Source organism: Arvicanthis niloticus, chromosome 28 (genome assembly GCF_011762505.2).
Source record: "Arvicanthis niloticus isolate mArvNil1 chromosome 28, mArvNil1.pat.X, whole genome shotgun sequence".
NCBI lineage: Eukaryota > Metazoa > Chordata > Mammalia > Rodentia > Muridae > Arvicanthis > Arvicanthis niloticus.
This window is the reverse complement of record NC_133436.1, coordinates 14,521,517-14,533,553: the sequence shown is the minus strand read 5'-3', so window position 1 is coordinate 14,533,553 and position 12,037 is coordinate 14,521,517. Positions and strand designations below refer to the sequence as shown.

Here is a 12,037-nt window from a genome sequence, read left to right as displayed (position 1 = left end):
TACTTATTACTCCAAGTAGAAAATTAATACAGTTACAGCTGGCAATGTGTCTCCCAAACCTCTTCCAGTTTTCCTACTAGCAGAATGGATTTTTAAGAGTTTAATCAATTAAAATAGTTAAGAGGGATCATTACTCTGATAAAACGCAGAATTATGCTTTGCACTGGAGCCTTGCACAGCGTGCTGGCAGCCCTGTGTAATATGCTAACTGATGTTTCATGTAGAGGCAAAAACAGTTCATAAAACAGTATCATAGACATTCCAGATCTTTACCACGATTACCTTTCTCCAGTATAAAACCATATATTAGATGCTAATATATTAATTATTATAATTATATATTACCCACATACATTATATTATATGTTATATATTTTGAGAATATTAAGAATATATACTATATATTATACATATATATTTACATATTATATATGCATATTTTAAATTCAAACAATGTGAGTAATTTAGTTTATTAAAAATGTGGCAAAACTGGGTTATAGAATCAAATGTACTATTACATTACATTTGATAATATGATATTATTATTATCAAATGTAATGCGTGAATGATAAGAAAACTTAAGGTACCACTTACCATGTTGAAACAAAAATATTAGAAGTAAGAACATTTCTGCCTTTAATTTATAGATAGACATAATAAATAAAAGCACATTAATTTCACCAAGAGAGCTAAACCAGACAATTATACATAAATCTTTAAAAATTTTATCAGGGTTGTCTATTTATATTAAACATTATATATGTATATCCTATATATAATTATATATAATATATAATTGTATATATTATATAAGATGTAATTATATATTATGTTAAATATTAATTACAGTGAGGATTGTTTCATATTTACAGAACATTTATATAAATTATTCTCTAGAGAGATAAAGTGAATACAGAAAGCTATGAATTCCATGGTCTGAGAGGCTCTGTGATTATTTTATTGAATAACTTTAATAGGGTTCCTGGTTTGGCTGAGAATAGAATATGACAATAGTAGTCTAGAAAATTCCTTATTTAGTCTTACTCCCAAATTAGGGAAAGAATAATTTACTAGACATTAAGTTGTGAACCATTCTAACCAAGCAAGCAAGCCATTTTGGTTTAAAAATGAAATATTATATTTAACACTCAAAATGGTTGAAGAAACAACGGCACTTGACAGAGTAAAATATTGTCTCCTTGGAGTTAAAGCAAACTGCAAGAAGCCCTGAGTGGTAGAGAATAGAGAACAGCGGCCACAGTGCCTCGGTTGCTTAAAATATCCTTTGCCTGACTAATTTACAAATTAACTACAAGTAAATAAAGAAAATGCTTATTTTGGGCTGGAGAGATGGCTCAGCGGTTAAGAGCACTGACTGCTTTTCTGGAGGTCCCGAGTTTGATTCCCAGTAATCACATGGTGGCTCACAACCATCTGTAATGGGATCTAATTTCTCTCTTATCAGGTGTCTGAAGACAGCTACAGTGTACTTAGATATAATAATAAATAAATAAACCTTTGGAAAAATGCTTATTTCTAGCTTTGTCTTGGACTTAAAAATAGGAGGCAAGACTTCATTATCATTGAGCTTTCCTATGAGAACAATTAGACAATTAATTTAAAAAAAAAAAATCCCATTTGTTATTTCAAACTTTTACTGGCCCTAGTGATTGGTGTGGTTTTTTCTTCTTCTTCTTCTTCTTCTTCTTCTTCTTCTTCTTCTTCTTCTTCTTCTTCTTCTTCTTCTTCTTCTTCTTCTTCTTCTTCTTCTTCTTCTTCTTCTTCTAACTTTGGAGAAGCCATTGAACAGTGAAGTTTGTCTAGGATAGCCACTTTCATTGGAGCTTGCTACGCCTTCCTTTTATAGTGCTAGACATGTCTCTCAGGAAAATGCACATTTTAAATCAAAATGACATGGTTAATCTACTTTATTAATAATGTTGCTAAAACTGGGTTGCGGAATCAAATGGACTATTAGTGTGGATGATAAGAAAAACTAAGTTAGCACTTATGATGTTGAAACCAAAATTTTAGAGGTGAGAACATTTCTGCCTCTCATGTCCAGACATAATAAATAAAAACTCAATCATTTTACCAAGAAAGCTAAACCAGTTAATTATGAATCCTTTAAATTTTATTAGGGCTGTTTATTTACACTAAAAATTGTTGTGAATGGTAAGGGAAGTCGTTATTTGTGTTATTTATGTTGGACTTAAAATCTCTACAATTCCAAGAAATTGTCTTTCTTCCAGATGAAAAGCAGAAATGTTGAATTTCTGTTTACATAGCAAAAACAGACATCCTATGTTTACTACCAAGACCATTGTAAACAATTCTGACATCAAAGGCACCTAACCAATGATCAATAGCATATGGTCTAACATTTAAATATTTTTTTAAAAAAATTTAGATTTACTTATTTGTGTGTGTGCTTTGTATATCAGCATATATGCGCCATGGTATATGCGTAAAAGTCAGAAGACAATTTGTGGGAGTTGGTTCTTTGAGTCAGCCACATGGGATTGTGCTCAGGTAATAAGGCTGGATGGCAGTTTACCTGTTGAGCCATTTCAGTGACCCATGGATGGTCTAAATGTTCTCATAACAACCATTAAAGACATTTGCTTTTCAAAAATTTAAAGTCCTCATTGGCTCATAGCTCAGCTAGGAAGCATATTCTGTCATTCTCTAACCCCCTAAAACCTGTACTACCTTTTTCTCTGCATGTGCTTAATGTCAAGTTAAAAACACTGACACCAAGGAAGCTAATCTTGGAGTCTTCATAGTCTCAGTATCATCTCGTTTATTGTAAAATACAGTAGCGTGCCATGTTTATATTTTTAAGTAAGGAAGTAAAGAGTTAGATTTAAATAACTGGCTTCTAATAGTTCTATTGAAAATCTTCACACTTTTGAAACAGTCTGTTCTGGAATGAGTGAGTCTTCTATGAAAGCTCCAGTAGGAGAAGAGACACTCGTTTGCTGTGACACGGAAGGAAGGCAGTGCACAAAGTCTGGGCTTTAGAAGAATCTCCGTTACTCTACTACTACAGCCATCATGATGGAAAGGGAAAAGGTGAGTAAAGGCGCACCACAGAAATGTCAGTCCTTCACAAAGGTTCTGTGGGTAGTGAATCACGGACACGTGATAAGAACACGCTTCCATGTGGCAATGCCTCAGTGTCTCCAGATTTCTACCATGTTGCCTAACCCACAGATGAATGTCAGGGGTGACCAAACTACTGCAGTGCAAACACGGAAAACATCAGTCAGTTTTAAACAGACTAAGAGGAGCTAATGTTTATGAGAACAACCTTCTTTCATTCACTACAATTCAATAGACATCAATATTTTGGTTGAAGTCTATTGGTTAATTATAGAATTTTGGTTAATTATTTTCACAAGTTACGTATTTAGAGAGCAACAGTGGTGCATGCCTACAAGGGCCTTTGATTTGGAAATGTAAAAAATAAATCAGCTTTTTCCTCGTTCCAGTCCTGCTTTCTGAATGACAGCTCCAAGACTATTTATTTATAAATGCCCAGGCCCATTCCTTGATTAGATATTTAATCCATCCAAACTATTTTATGTCTTCCACATGGTTAGTTACCTCTTCTCTGCTTTATGTGTCCAAGTCCAGGGCAAATCTCCTTTTCATTCTATTCTGTGTTCATCTCTGTGGCCGGTTACCTCTGCTCAGCTCCCATACTTCTGACCTCCTCTATATTCTTCACACCTCTTACCATTTCCCAGAATCCTCTTCTTCCTCCCAGTGTCCCACCTCCTATTTGCTGCCTCAGCTCATTGACGATAGGCCTTTTTATTGACAAGTGTTGCTTATAAGAGATTCTTTTCTACGTGGAAATATCTAGACTCAAATTCTGTCTCCATTTCTTGCTTCTTGTGTCACCTGGAGCATGGGGTTGGGACATTTGAACTCCAGAGCCAGGTCCCACAGCATTTCATCTGTGTTTACTGCATTGTGAGTCTTCATGGAGGTGACAAGTGAAGTAATTAGAGGCTCACAAGTCATTGAAATTATTCACCAAAAAGGGCCTTAAAGCCACTTAGAGAAGCTTTAGCTAGGTCTGCTTCGCCAGGAGAGTACATGGACATTGAAACCCACTGGGATTGTAGGATGATGGTCCATTTTACTGGTACATGAAATTTTCAGAGCACTTTGAAATTAGCATCTCAATGAACTCCTTAACTTTGTGGAGTGGGCAGGAAGTGCTGACATTAACATCAACTATTTATATACCTTTTGAGAAGTTCGAAGAGAATTATTAATACCATTGTTTTGGAACATCAACTTGACAAAGCAGTCCTATTAGGTACTTAATTCTGATTGGCTGTTCCTAAAGCACTAAAACAAAGGCTGGGGCCTATGTAATCAACTCCTACACTGAGTGCATCACTTGCTATTGCTAAAACTAAAGGTATTAATCCATTCCTCCATGTAATATTTATGAGACTAAAGCAATTACTAGAATTTTAAAAATGGATTTCTTTTCCTTACCAAAATAGCTACAAATGAATAAAGGGACACATCCTAGCCGAGCTCACATGTTTTGGAACAAATGTTTCGTAAACCACTTTAGTGAATGTAGAGAGAAGATATACTAACCACAGGGTAAATGTTTGTATTTTTTTTCAAATTCACGTAGCTCACATATCAGTTAAAGAACAAAATTAAGTTGTAACAAAGCCGATTATGGGTCCAAAAATGGGTGCTTGCAAAAAAGACACAGGTTTAATATGAATTCAAGCATTGTAAGTTACTGTGGCTTGTCATATTCTAATAAACTAGTATATTAACAATTTAGTTTTATAGTTTAGAACCCATGTTTAAACATACGTCAGAGAACAGAGATGCCCTGAATATGAATATTTTCAATCAAATGTTGTAAATAATTTATGAGGGGGCATGATTAGTTGACAAAGAGGAAATAAATTGATTTTAATAAATACACTCTATTGACTATATGTAGATGGAACAGCCATATTCTTTAATTAACCCAGGGCTACTCTTCTAGATGGAATTAGGATTATCTAGACCGATACCCTCAGAATTTGAGATAATATTTGAAAAATTAAGTTGGTACAGAGGTTTGCAGACAAAACTGCTCATTGTCTGGGCATACACAGGCATAGCAAAATCCAGGAAGAAGTCCCATGCCGGAAATCTAATGCAGTGACAAGTCCTCATGTACAAAACTCAAAACAGTTCCCTATTTACTCACACTGGGAGCTTCGAGGATGGGAAGGTAGCCTCCGTACAATAGTTCAGTTTTAAATGGCTAATGAAGGTACCATTAAAGGGGAATATACAAAAACCACTTTGTAATTAGTAAACCCCCTTCACTAGAGTTCAGTGCAATTAATAATGGGAACCCTCCCAAATTCCCAAAACAACACATTCTGAAGAATCTAAGCTAATATTCTAGGCGCTTGGGAAAAGCTCCACACCTCAGATCCACCGCTTCAATAAGCGGAGTTGCTGCACTTAAATTCAAGGTGGACCCGTGTCAGAGCACTAGAGACTCACGATATAGCTTTGAAGCAGCAGCTCCACGGATTCTCGCCTCCCATACTTGATGATCCAAGACTTCAGCTTTGACTCAGCAAGGACCAGCAGGGACAGCAGACGGTACTTCAGTTCAAGAAACTCCATTTTCATTAAGTGCAGCTCGGATGTAGAGGACACAAAATGAAACCTAGGAATAGACAGGGAGAATTCACAGGATGTAACTAATAGTAACAGAAGGAGGCTGGCCGAACCTGTTACACGGCAGCCTTCTAAACATTCCCTGCTTGCGGTCAAGGGAACAGATTCTTTTCTTAGCTCAAGGTTCTGAGAGAAAACGGAACCGATTGAAGCCTTTGATTTAGTTCTCTTCCCTGCTAACACATCTCTCATCTGTTTCTCTTATAAGCTGTTTTTGCAATGTTACATAATGTTCCTTACAGTATTGAATAAAAATACAGCGTATGATGAGGAAAGCGTTTCTGTGATCTGCAGGCTGTGGGAACATTCTAGCTCACTCTCTCCAGTTAATAATATATTAGGAAGTTGGCACTCTTCGCTTCTGTGTGGGAAACCCACTTTGCATTTACCAAAGGCGAGCATTCCTGTTAAAATTCTAACAATTCATTTTGGAAATGAAAGATGTGAAAAAGCATACAAAAGCATCCATAGAACATTAAAAAAAAAAAAAAAAAAAAAAAGAGCCTTCATTAAAAAAAAGAAAAAATCAGGCATTCTCTTACCTCTCAGCCATGTCCTCTAGCTGATCAGGAGGCACTGGAATCCCATTGACAGACCTGGTCCGGTAGATTTCATGGAATGCTCTTTGGTGGGCATCTGTATTTTGAAGTAGATCCTAATATGCAATTAAAAAAAAAAACACATTTTTTTTTCAAATGAGGAAACATGTTACCAAGCGGCTGAGAAGCATAATTTTCCGGCTGTACTGATGAGTCAATGTATTCAACAAATTGTCCCTGCTGCTACCTTCACACGCAGCCAGCGCCTGTCACAGGCTTTTACCTAGAACAGCAATCCCTGAATGTGGAGAAGCCACTCCGCTGGAGTGTCTAACAATCACGGCATCTTTAAACACACATGACACTTGCCCGGCAACGCACTCAGACCTTTTAAAGGAGTAATAGCCATGGACTGTGTAATCACGGCTAGAGACAACCATGAGATGCATTTTCTTTTTCTTTTTTCTTTCCTTTTATTTTTCTGAAAACTGAACACAACAAACTTAACCCTTTAACAGTAACAGGGATTAGCCTCTTGGCTGTTACTTCCAACCTGAATGCATGGGGGATATTTAAATGTTATTTTTGCCAATGACAGTATATTTTGAAAATACAGTTCTGGTAGAAAATTTCCCCAGAGTGTAGAAAACAAGACCCAGCCAAGAGAGAGGAGATCAAAGGTGATGTTCATCCATGTTGTTTCCCAGCAGCTTTCCATGGCTTTAGGTTAACGCGAATCTTTCTTTAGCCACATGCTTATTTATAAAAAGAATACATCTTTGCCACCACCACAAGCCCACTTCTCACACACACAAAAGGAAAGAGTGGGGTGGACGAAGCTTATGTCAGTGTGCTCACACTCAGCAAATTGCCATCTACCAGAATAAGTAAGTATATAAGTCATTGATACATTAACCCACCAAGGTGATCAATTCAAACTAATATTATTTCTATTAAATATTATTGACTGGTACAGGGGGAAAAGAAGCAGAAATACAAGAGATACATATTTACATTAGTGAACTAGTGAAAGCATTTAGGATCTGAGTTAAAATGAAAAGAATTTAGAATGCAAATTAAAAATAAAATAACAGAATATAAATTAGCAAAATGGCTCAGCAGGTAAGGGCACTTCATTTGCCACAAACCCTAACAACTTGAATGTGATAGTTGAAACCCAGGTGGTAGAGGCAAAGGAAAGAGGACTCGCACAAGTTGTTCCCTGAGCTCCACATGTGCACAAGTGTATGCATGCACACAAAGGAATAAATGATAAACAAATAAAGCAATAAAAGGCCTTAAAGCTTAGAGATGCTTGACTACTTAAGAGGCATGTTAATTTTGTCCCAAACTTTAGTCTAAACTATTTGTCCTGATTTCTTTTTCTACATTTATGTTTTGAAGTCTGTCGATGCATAAGTAAACACACACACACACACACACACACACACACACACACACACACACACATTGACAAGTCATTCACACCAGATGGAAGAATCTTTGACCCCATGAGGAAAGAGGAGGCAGGCCTGTTCTCAGGACAGCTGTCAGTAGTGAGCAATGTAGTCACTGTCCCAGCTTTTCAGCATGCCAACACACCTCCATGGCATATGGGCTTGGCTGAAACTGCCCTCAAGTGACTTCAGAGAAATCTGTGCCTTCACGCCTACCTCTCCTTTGTTATATCTGACGGTTTTGATATCCAGTACACTGGGGAAGTTCTTTACATTCCACACTTACGTGAAGGAGCTTCTACAGCTAACATACACTACTTGTTCCTAGGAAGTAGCCTGTGACTGTAAAACCACTGGATACTGAGCAAAACTTTAAACTGTTTGACTTTCCCCACTCTTAGCAAAATGTGATCCAAAATAGATCACAAGCTGTAAGCAAAAACAAAATTAAAAAAACTAGACCATCAGGGCAGACATAATTTAGCGCTTTTCGACATTGGGCTTTGGAATGTGAACAAGATGAGACACTGGAAATGGTTCTCTTTGATGAAGGCAGAATCCCTTAAGGAAAGCTAAGACCTGCTTATAACAAACACACTAGGGAGCAGGAGGAGTAGAAGTCGCCAATGTAAGGGACTAGCTATCAAGAGTGAACAGCCAGTGAAACACAGAGCCGAGATAATGCCAGCCATTCAAAAATGAACAGTAGTGTGTGAGTAAGAAGGAGTCATGTTTCTTACAGTGATCAGACATGGCTAAAGCACTGATTTTTAATATTATTGAATATCTGTGGTTGAGCTTCAAGGATGACCACAGCATATCTGTAATTGATAATTTCAACTTAGTAGAGGAAAGCTATAGAGACAATGAAACAAACTATGCTGGGGGCAATGCTGGCTACCCCTAAGCCAAGACCTGGGGTTGCTGTGAGTTTGAACCTGAGCTGCAGAATAAGACTTTGTCTTGAGAAAGCTAAAAGAATAGAAGGGAGGGAGAGAGAAGGAGGAAGGGAAGGAAAGAGGAAGGAAAGGAGGGAAATGTTAGGAAACAAAAACCAATTTTAAAATCCTCTGTTGATTTATAAATAGCAAAAAAAGGTAGGTAGCAAAGGGGGCAAAAAGAACATAGTCAAATGATTAAAAAAAGTCAGATACAGAATATGCTACAAATAAATATAAAGGGCATAATTTTATTAAACAAAGGGCTGAGGTTGGCCAGATCAGAGGGACAAACAAAATCTGTTAAAAATGAAAGATAAAACAGCATATCTGCATGTGGATGGAGACAAACTTAAAAAGGGGAGAGTTTTATAAGAGATACATCTAATCATTAGGGAAATAGAGAGGGTGAAATTTGGAGAGGGTAAAATCCATCAGGAGACACTAACTGAAGACTTCTCTAAGTACCATAAGTACTCACAATATGAATTTACTGATGATCAGAGTCCCATATTAGTAGAAGATGTGTTAACCCAGTGATGAATACATAGTAAACTTGGAAATATTTAAGAACTGATAAAACAGCACAGGACCAGACAAACTGACATTGCTGTGGGAATTATCAACACGCCTCCTTCAGTTACCAAGATGACTCAACCGGAACAAGTGGGATCCCACTGTGGAGAAGGGAGGTCTAGTGAAGGCCCAGAGAAGACAAAGAGGAGTGAAACAGGAATATCTCCAGGGAGAGAAAGTCCATTATGGAAATCCAGGGAAAAGACCTCTCAGGTGAGTACACTTGCCTCTTTGGGGTCATCATTACAGTGAGTTTTCACTGACCTCTTATTTCAAGTTGAAACACCAACATCCCCTGCCCTTTTTGCCCCTCAAGTTTTATTTTCTTTTGATTTCCTTTTTTTTTTTAAAAAAAAAAAGTTATGTGAATATGTTTTTGTTTTAACTCCTGGTATGGGATACAGGCCTGCTTCAGATTGTCCATAGCAGCTGACTATGATTTGTCTTGTGCTCTGGAAGGAGTGTGATTCTGCCAGCTGAAGGTAGTTTATGTTTGAAATTCTGGGGACTCTTGAGAGGGTTTAAAAATGCCAGACCCTGGAGATGCTGCTGCTTCCCCTTCTGCTCCTGATTTCATTTACTGTGGTTTGTCCAGTTGTTGTGAGCAAAGAGACTAGAAGAAGAAATTGGATATCCTGATGACAAAGATTGGACTTGCCCCAAGGAACTCAATGCCCCTAATCAACAGGAAGTAGTTGAATGAGATCAACACCCACTTTGCCCTTTAAACTTCCCTATCCTGTGTTGGGGGTTGGAAGGGGTTGGGATGGAGAAGGGTGGCAGAAGAAGAACCCAATGAAGTAGCCAAAAAGTATGGATACAAGTATTTTATCCTCTCAAGTCATATAATGGACATGAGGGAACTGTGTCTGTCTTCATGCATATGAACATATCACAAATGCTCTTAACACTACTTGGTACAATGCAGGTGCTAAATAAAGTTTTATTGAAAACCAAGAAAGACTACAGAGAGATAGCTAGGAGTGTAGGAAGAAATCAGAAAACCGAATGAACGAAAGAGTTTTGTGGACACAGGAGCACTTTGTAAAAAGTGTCTGACAGATGAGGAATGAGGGGGGGCCTAATATCTGGATGATAGATGAGAAGGCCAACTTTTTTCAACCTGGCCTGGACAGATGGTGGTAATGGTTCATTATAACAGTTTCCAGAGAGAACTTAGAAATCAAGAAGGAGACTGGATAATTCTTATTAGCTTGTTGGTATAAATGGAAGAAGAGAATTTGGACAGTAGCTGAGGAGGCAATCAGGGTGTAAAGATTGACTTTGATAATGTGTGCATGTGTATTTGTGTATACGAGCACATGTATGCATGTGCATGTGCAAGTGTGTGCGCCTCATGTGCACACATGTTTGTGATAGGAGGGGATCTAATGGAAACAGGATGTAGAAAACAATGGAACAAAAGACATATATCTGCAACTCTTTCAGAGGAAGGGTAAGGATAGTATCTAAGGCTCATAGAAGTGGCTGGCCTTGGTTGGGAGCACAGATGGTTTATCCACAGCGACAGAAGTGAGGATGGAGTATTTGGGCACAGATGCAAGTATGTGGGTTGATGTATTTGTGGGAACTTGCGGATATTCTTTTCTGATTGCTTCTATTTTTCTTGGAGAAAGAGGAAGCAGTGTCGTCAGCTAAGAGTGAGGACAGAGAGGAGGTGTGGAAAGCTGAGGAGACAAGGTATGAAATAGATGTCCCAGAAATGGAGAGGGCTTGGGGTTGGGAATGCCTCATGACTGCTGCACAGCATTGGGAGCCCAGTTGGGTTAGTCACTATCAGAGCATGTGGGTTCTCCAGCCCCATCAGCTGCCTGTGTGGGGGCACAGGCTATGCAGAAATGGATTTTAATTGTTTTTATATATATTTTTTTACCAGGCTAGTAAGAAAAAGAGAGATATGGACAATGAGATTGAAGACGTGTCCAATGTATGAGTTTTATAAACACTGGATTGAAACAGTACAAAGTGAAAGGATGAAAGGAAGCCGAAGGAAAATAGCATCACAGAGTCATGGGATCCAAACGGATGGAGAAGTCTTGCTTGGTTGGAGAGTGGGATGCTTGACAAAGCAGGTGTGGGTAGTTTCAGTGACTAATGATGGATGGTGATAGCAGAAGGGGAAGGAGAGTGGTGAGGATAGGACATGCCGCAGGATCACCACAGAAGAGGAGTAAGGAAGGCCACAGTAGTATGAGGATCATCTATGAGTTATTGAACTTTCTGATCACCATGCCAGGCATCATCATCAGGAAATGAAACTCTCAAGAAGGAGAGAAATTGACTTGGGTAGGGTTGCCGGTACAAGGAGGCTCAGAAGGTAGTAGAAACTGAAAACCAGTCTCATGTTTCCTTTAGACTTGAAAGCCTCGCCTTGCCAACCTCCTGCTGAGATATACATGTGCAACAGCTTTTTGGGTACATTTCAGGCTTGGAACTTAAGACGATTATGTTGCTTTGAGTAAGGCACTTACTTTCTCCCTGTCTGTAGTACATTCATCAACAAAAGAGGATGGTAATAGCTATGTCATATTCTTAGGTTAAATGTTCAGTAAAATTAATTGCTTAGACTGAACCGTGGCTAAATCCTCCATAATCACCAAGAAGGGATATTCTCCTCTTTTTTCTAGATAATGAACCATTAAGCTGAATAGAAAGGATTGCAGCTGTTCTTTGTATGTATTTTGTATAATTAATATAATCTGATATACAGATTCGTTAACTTTAAATATATAGTTAAAAAAAAAAAAAAAAAAAAAAAAAAAAAAAAGAGGTAGATTCC

The 12,037-nt window shown here is 37.9% G+C and overlaps 1 protein-coding gene across 3 annotated transcripts in view; it reads right to left on the bottom strand.

Annotated features, from left to right (window-relative positions):
* The window catches only part of Syne1 (spectrin repeat containing nuclear envelope protein 1), a 478,529-nt gene that overhangs the window by 326,563 nt on the left and 139,929 nt on the right, over window positions 1-12,037 (bottom strand). For all 3 annotated transcript variants that reach the window (XM_076926749.1, XM_076926750.1, XM_076926751.1), the window contains 2 exons: window positions 6,270-6,382; window positions 5,548-5,716 (listed from right to left, as the gene is read on the bottom strand). In XM_076926749.1, coding sequence (XP_076782864.1) covers window positions 5,548-5,716; window positions 6,270-6,382 — 282 coding nt within the window. The remainder of the gene's footprint in view (window positions 1-5,547; window positions 5,717-6,269; window positions 6,383-12,037) is intronic.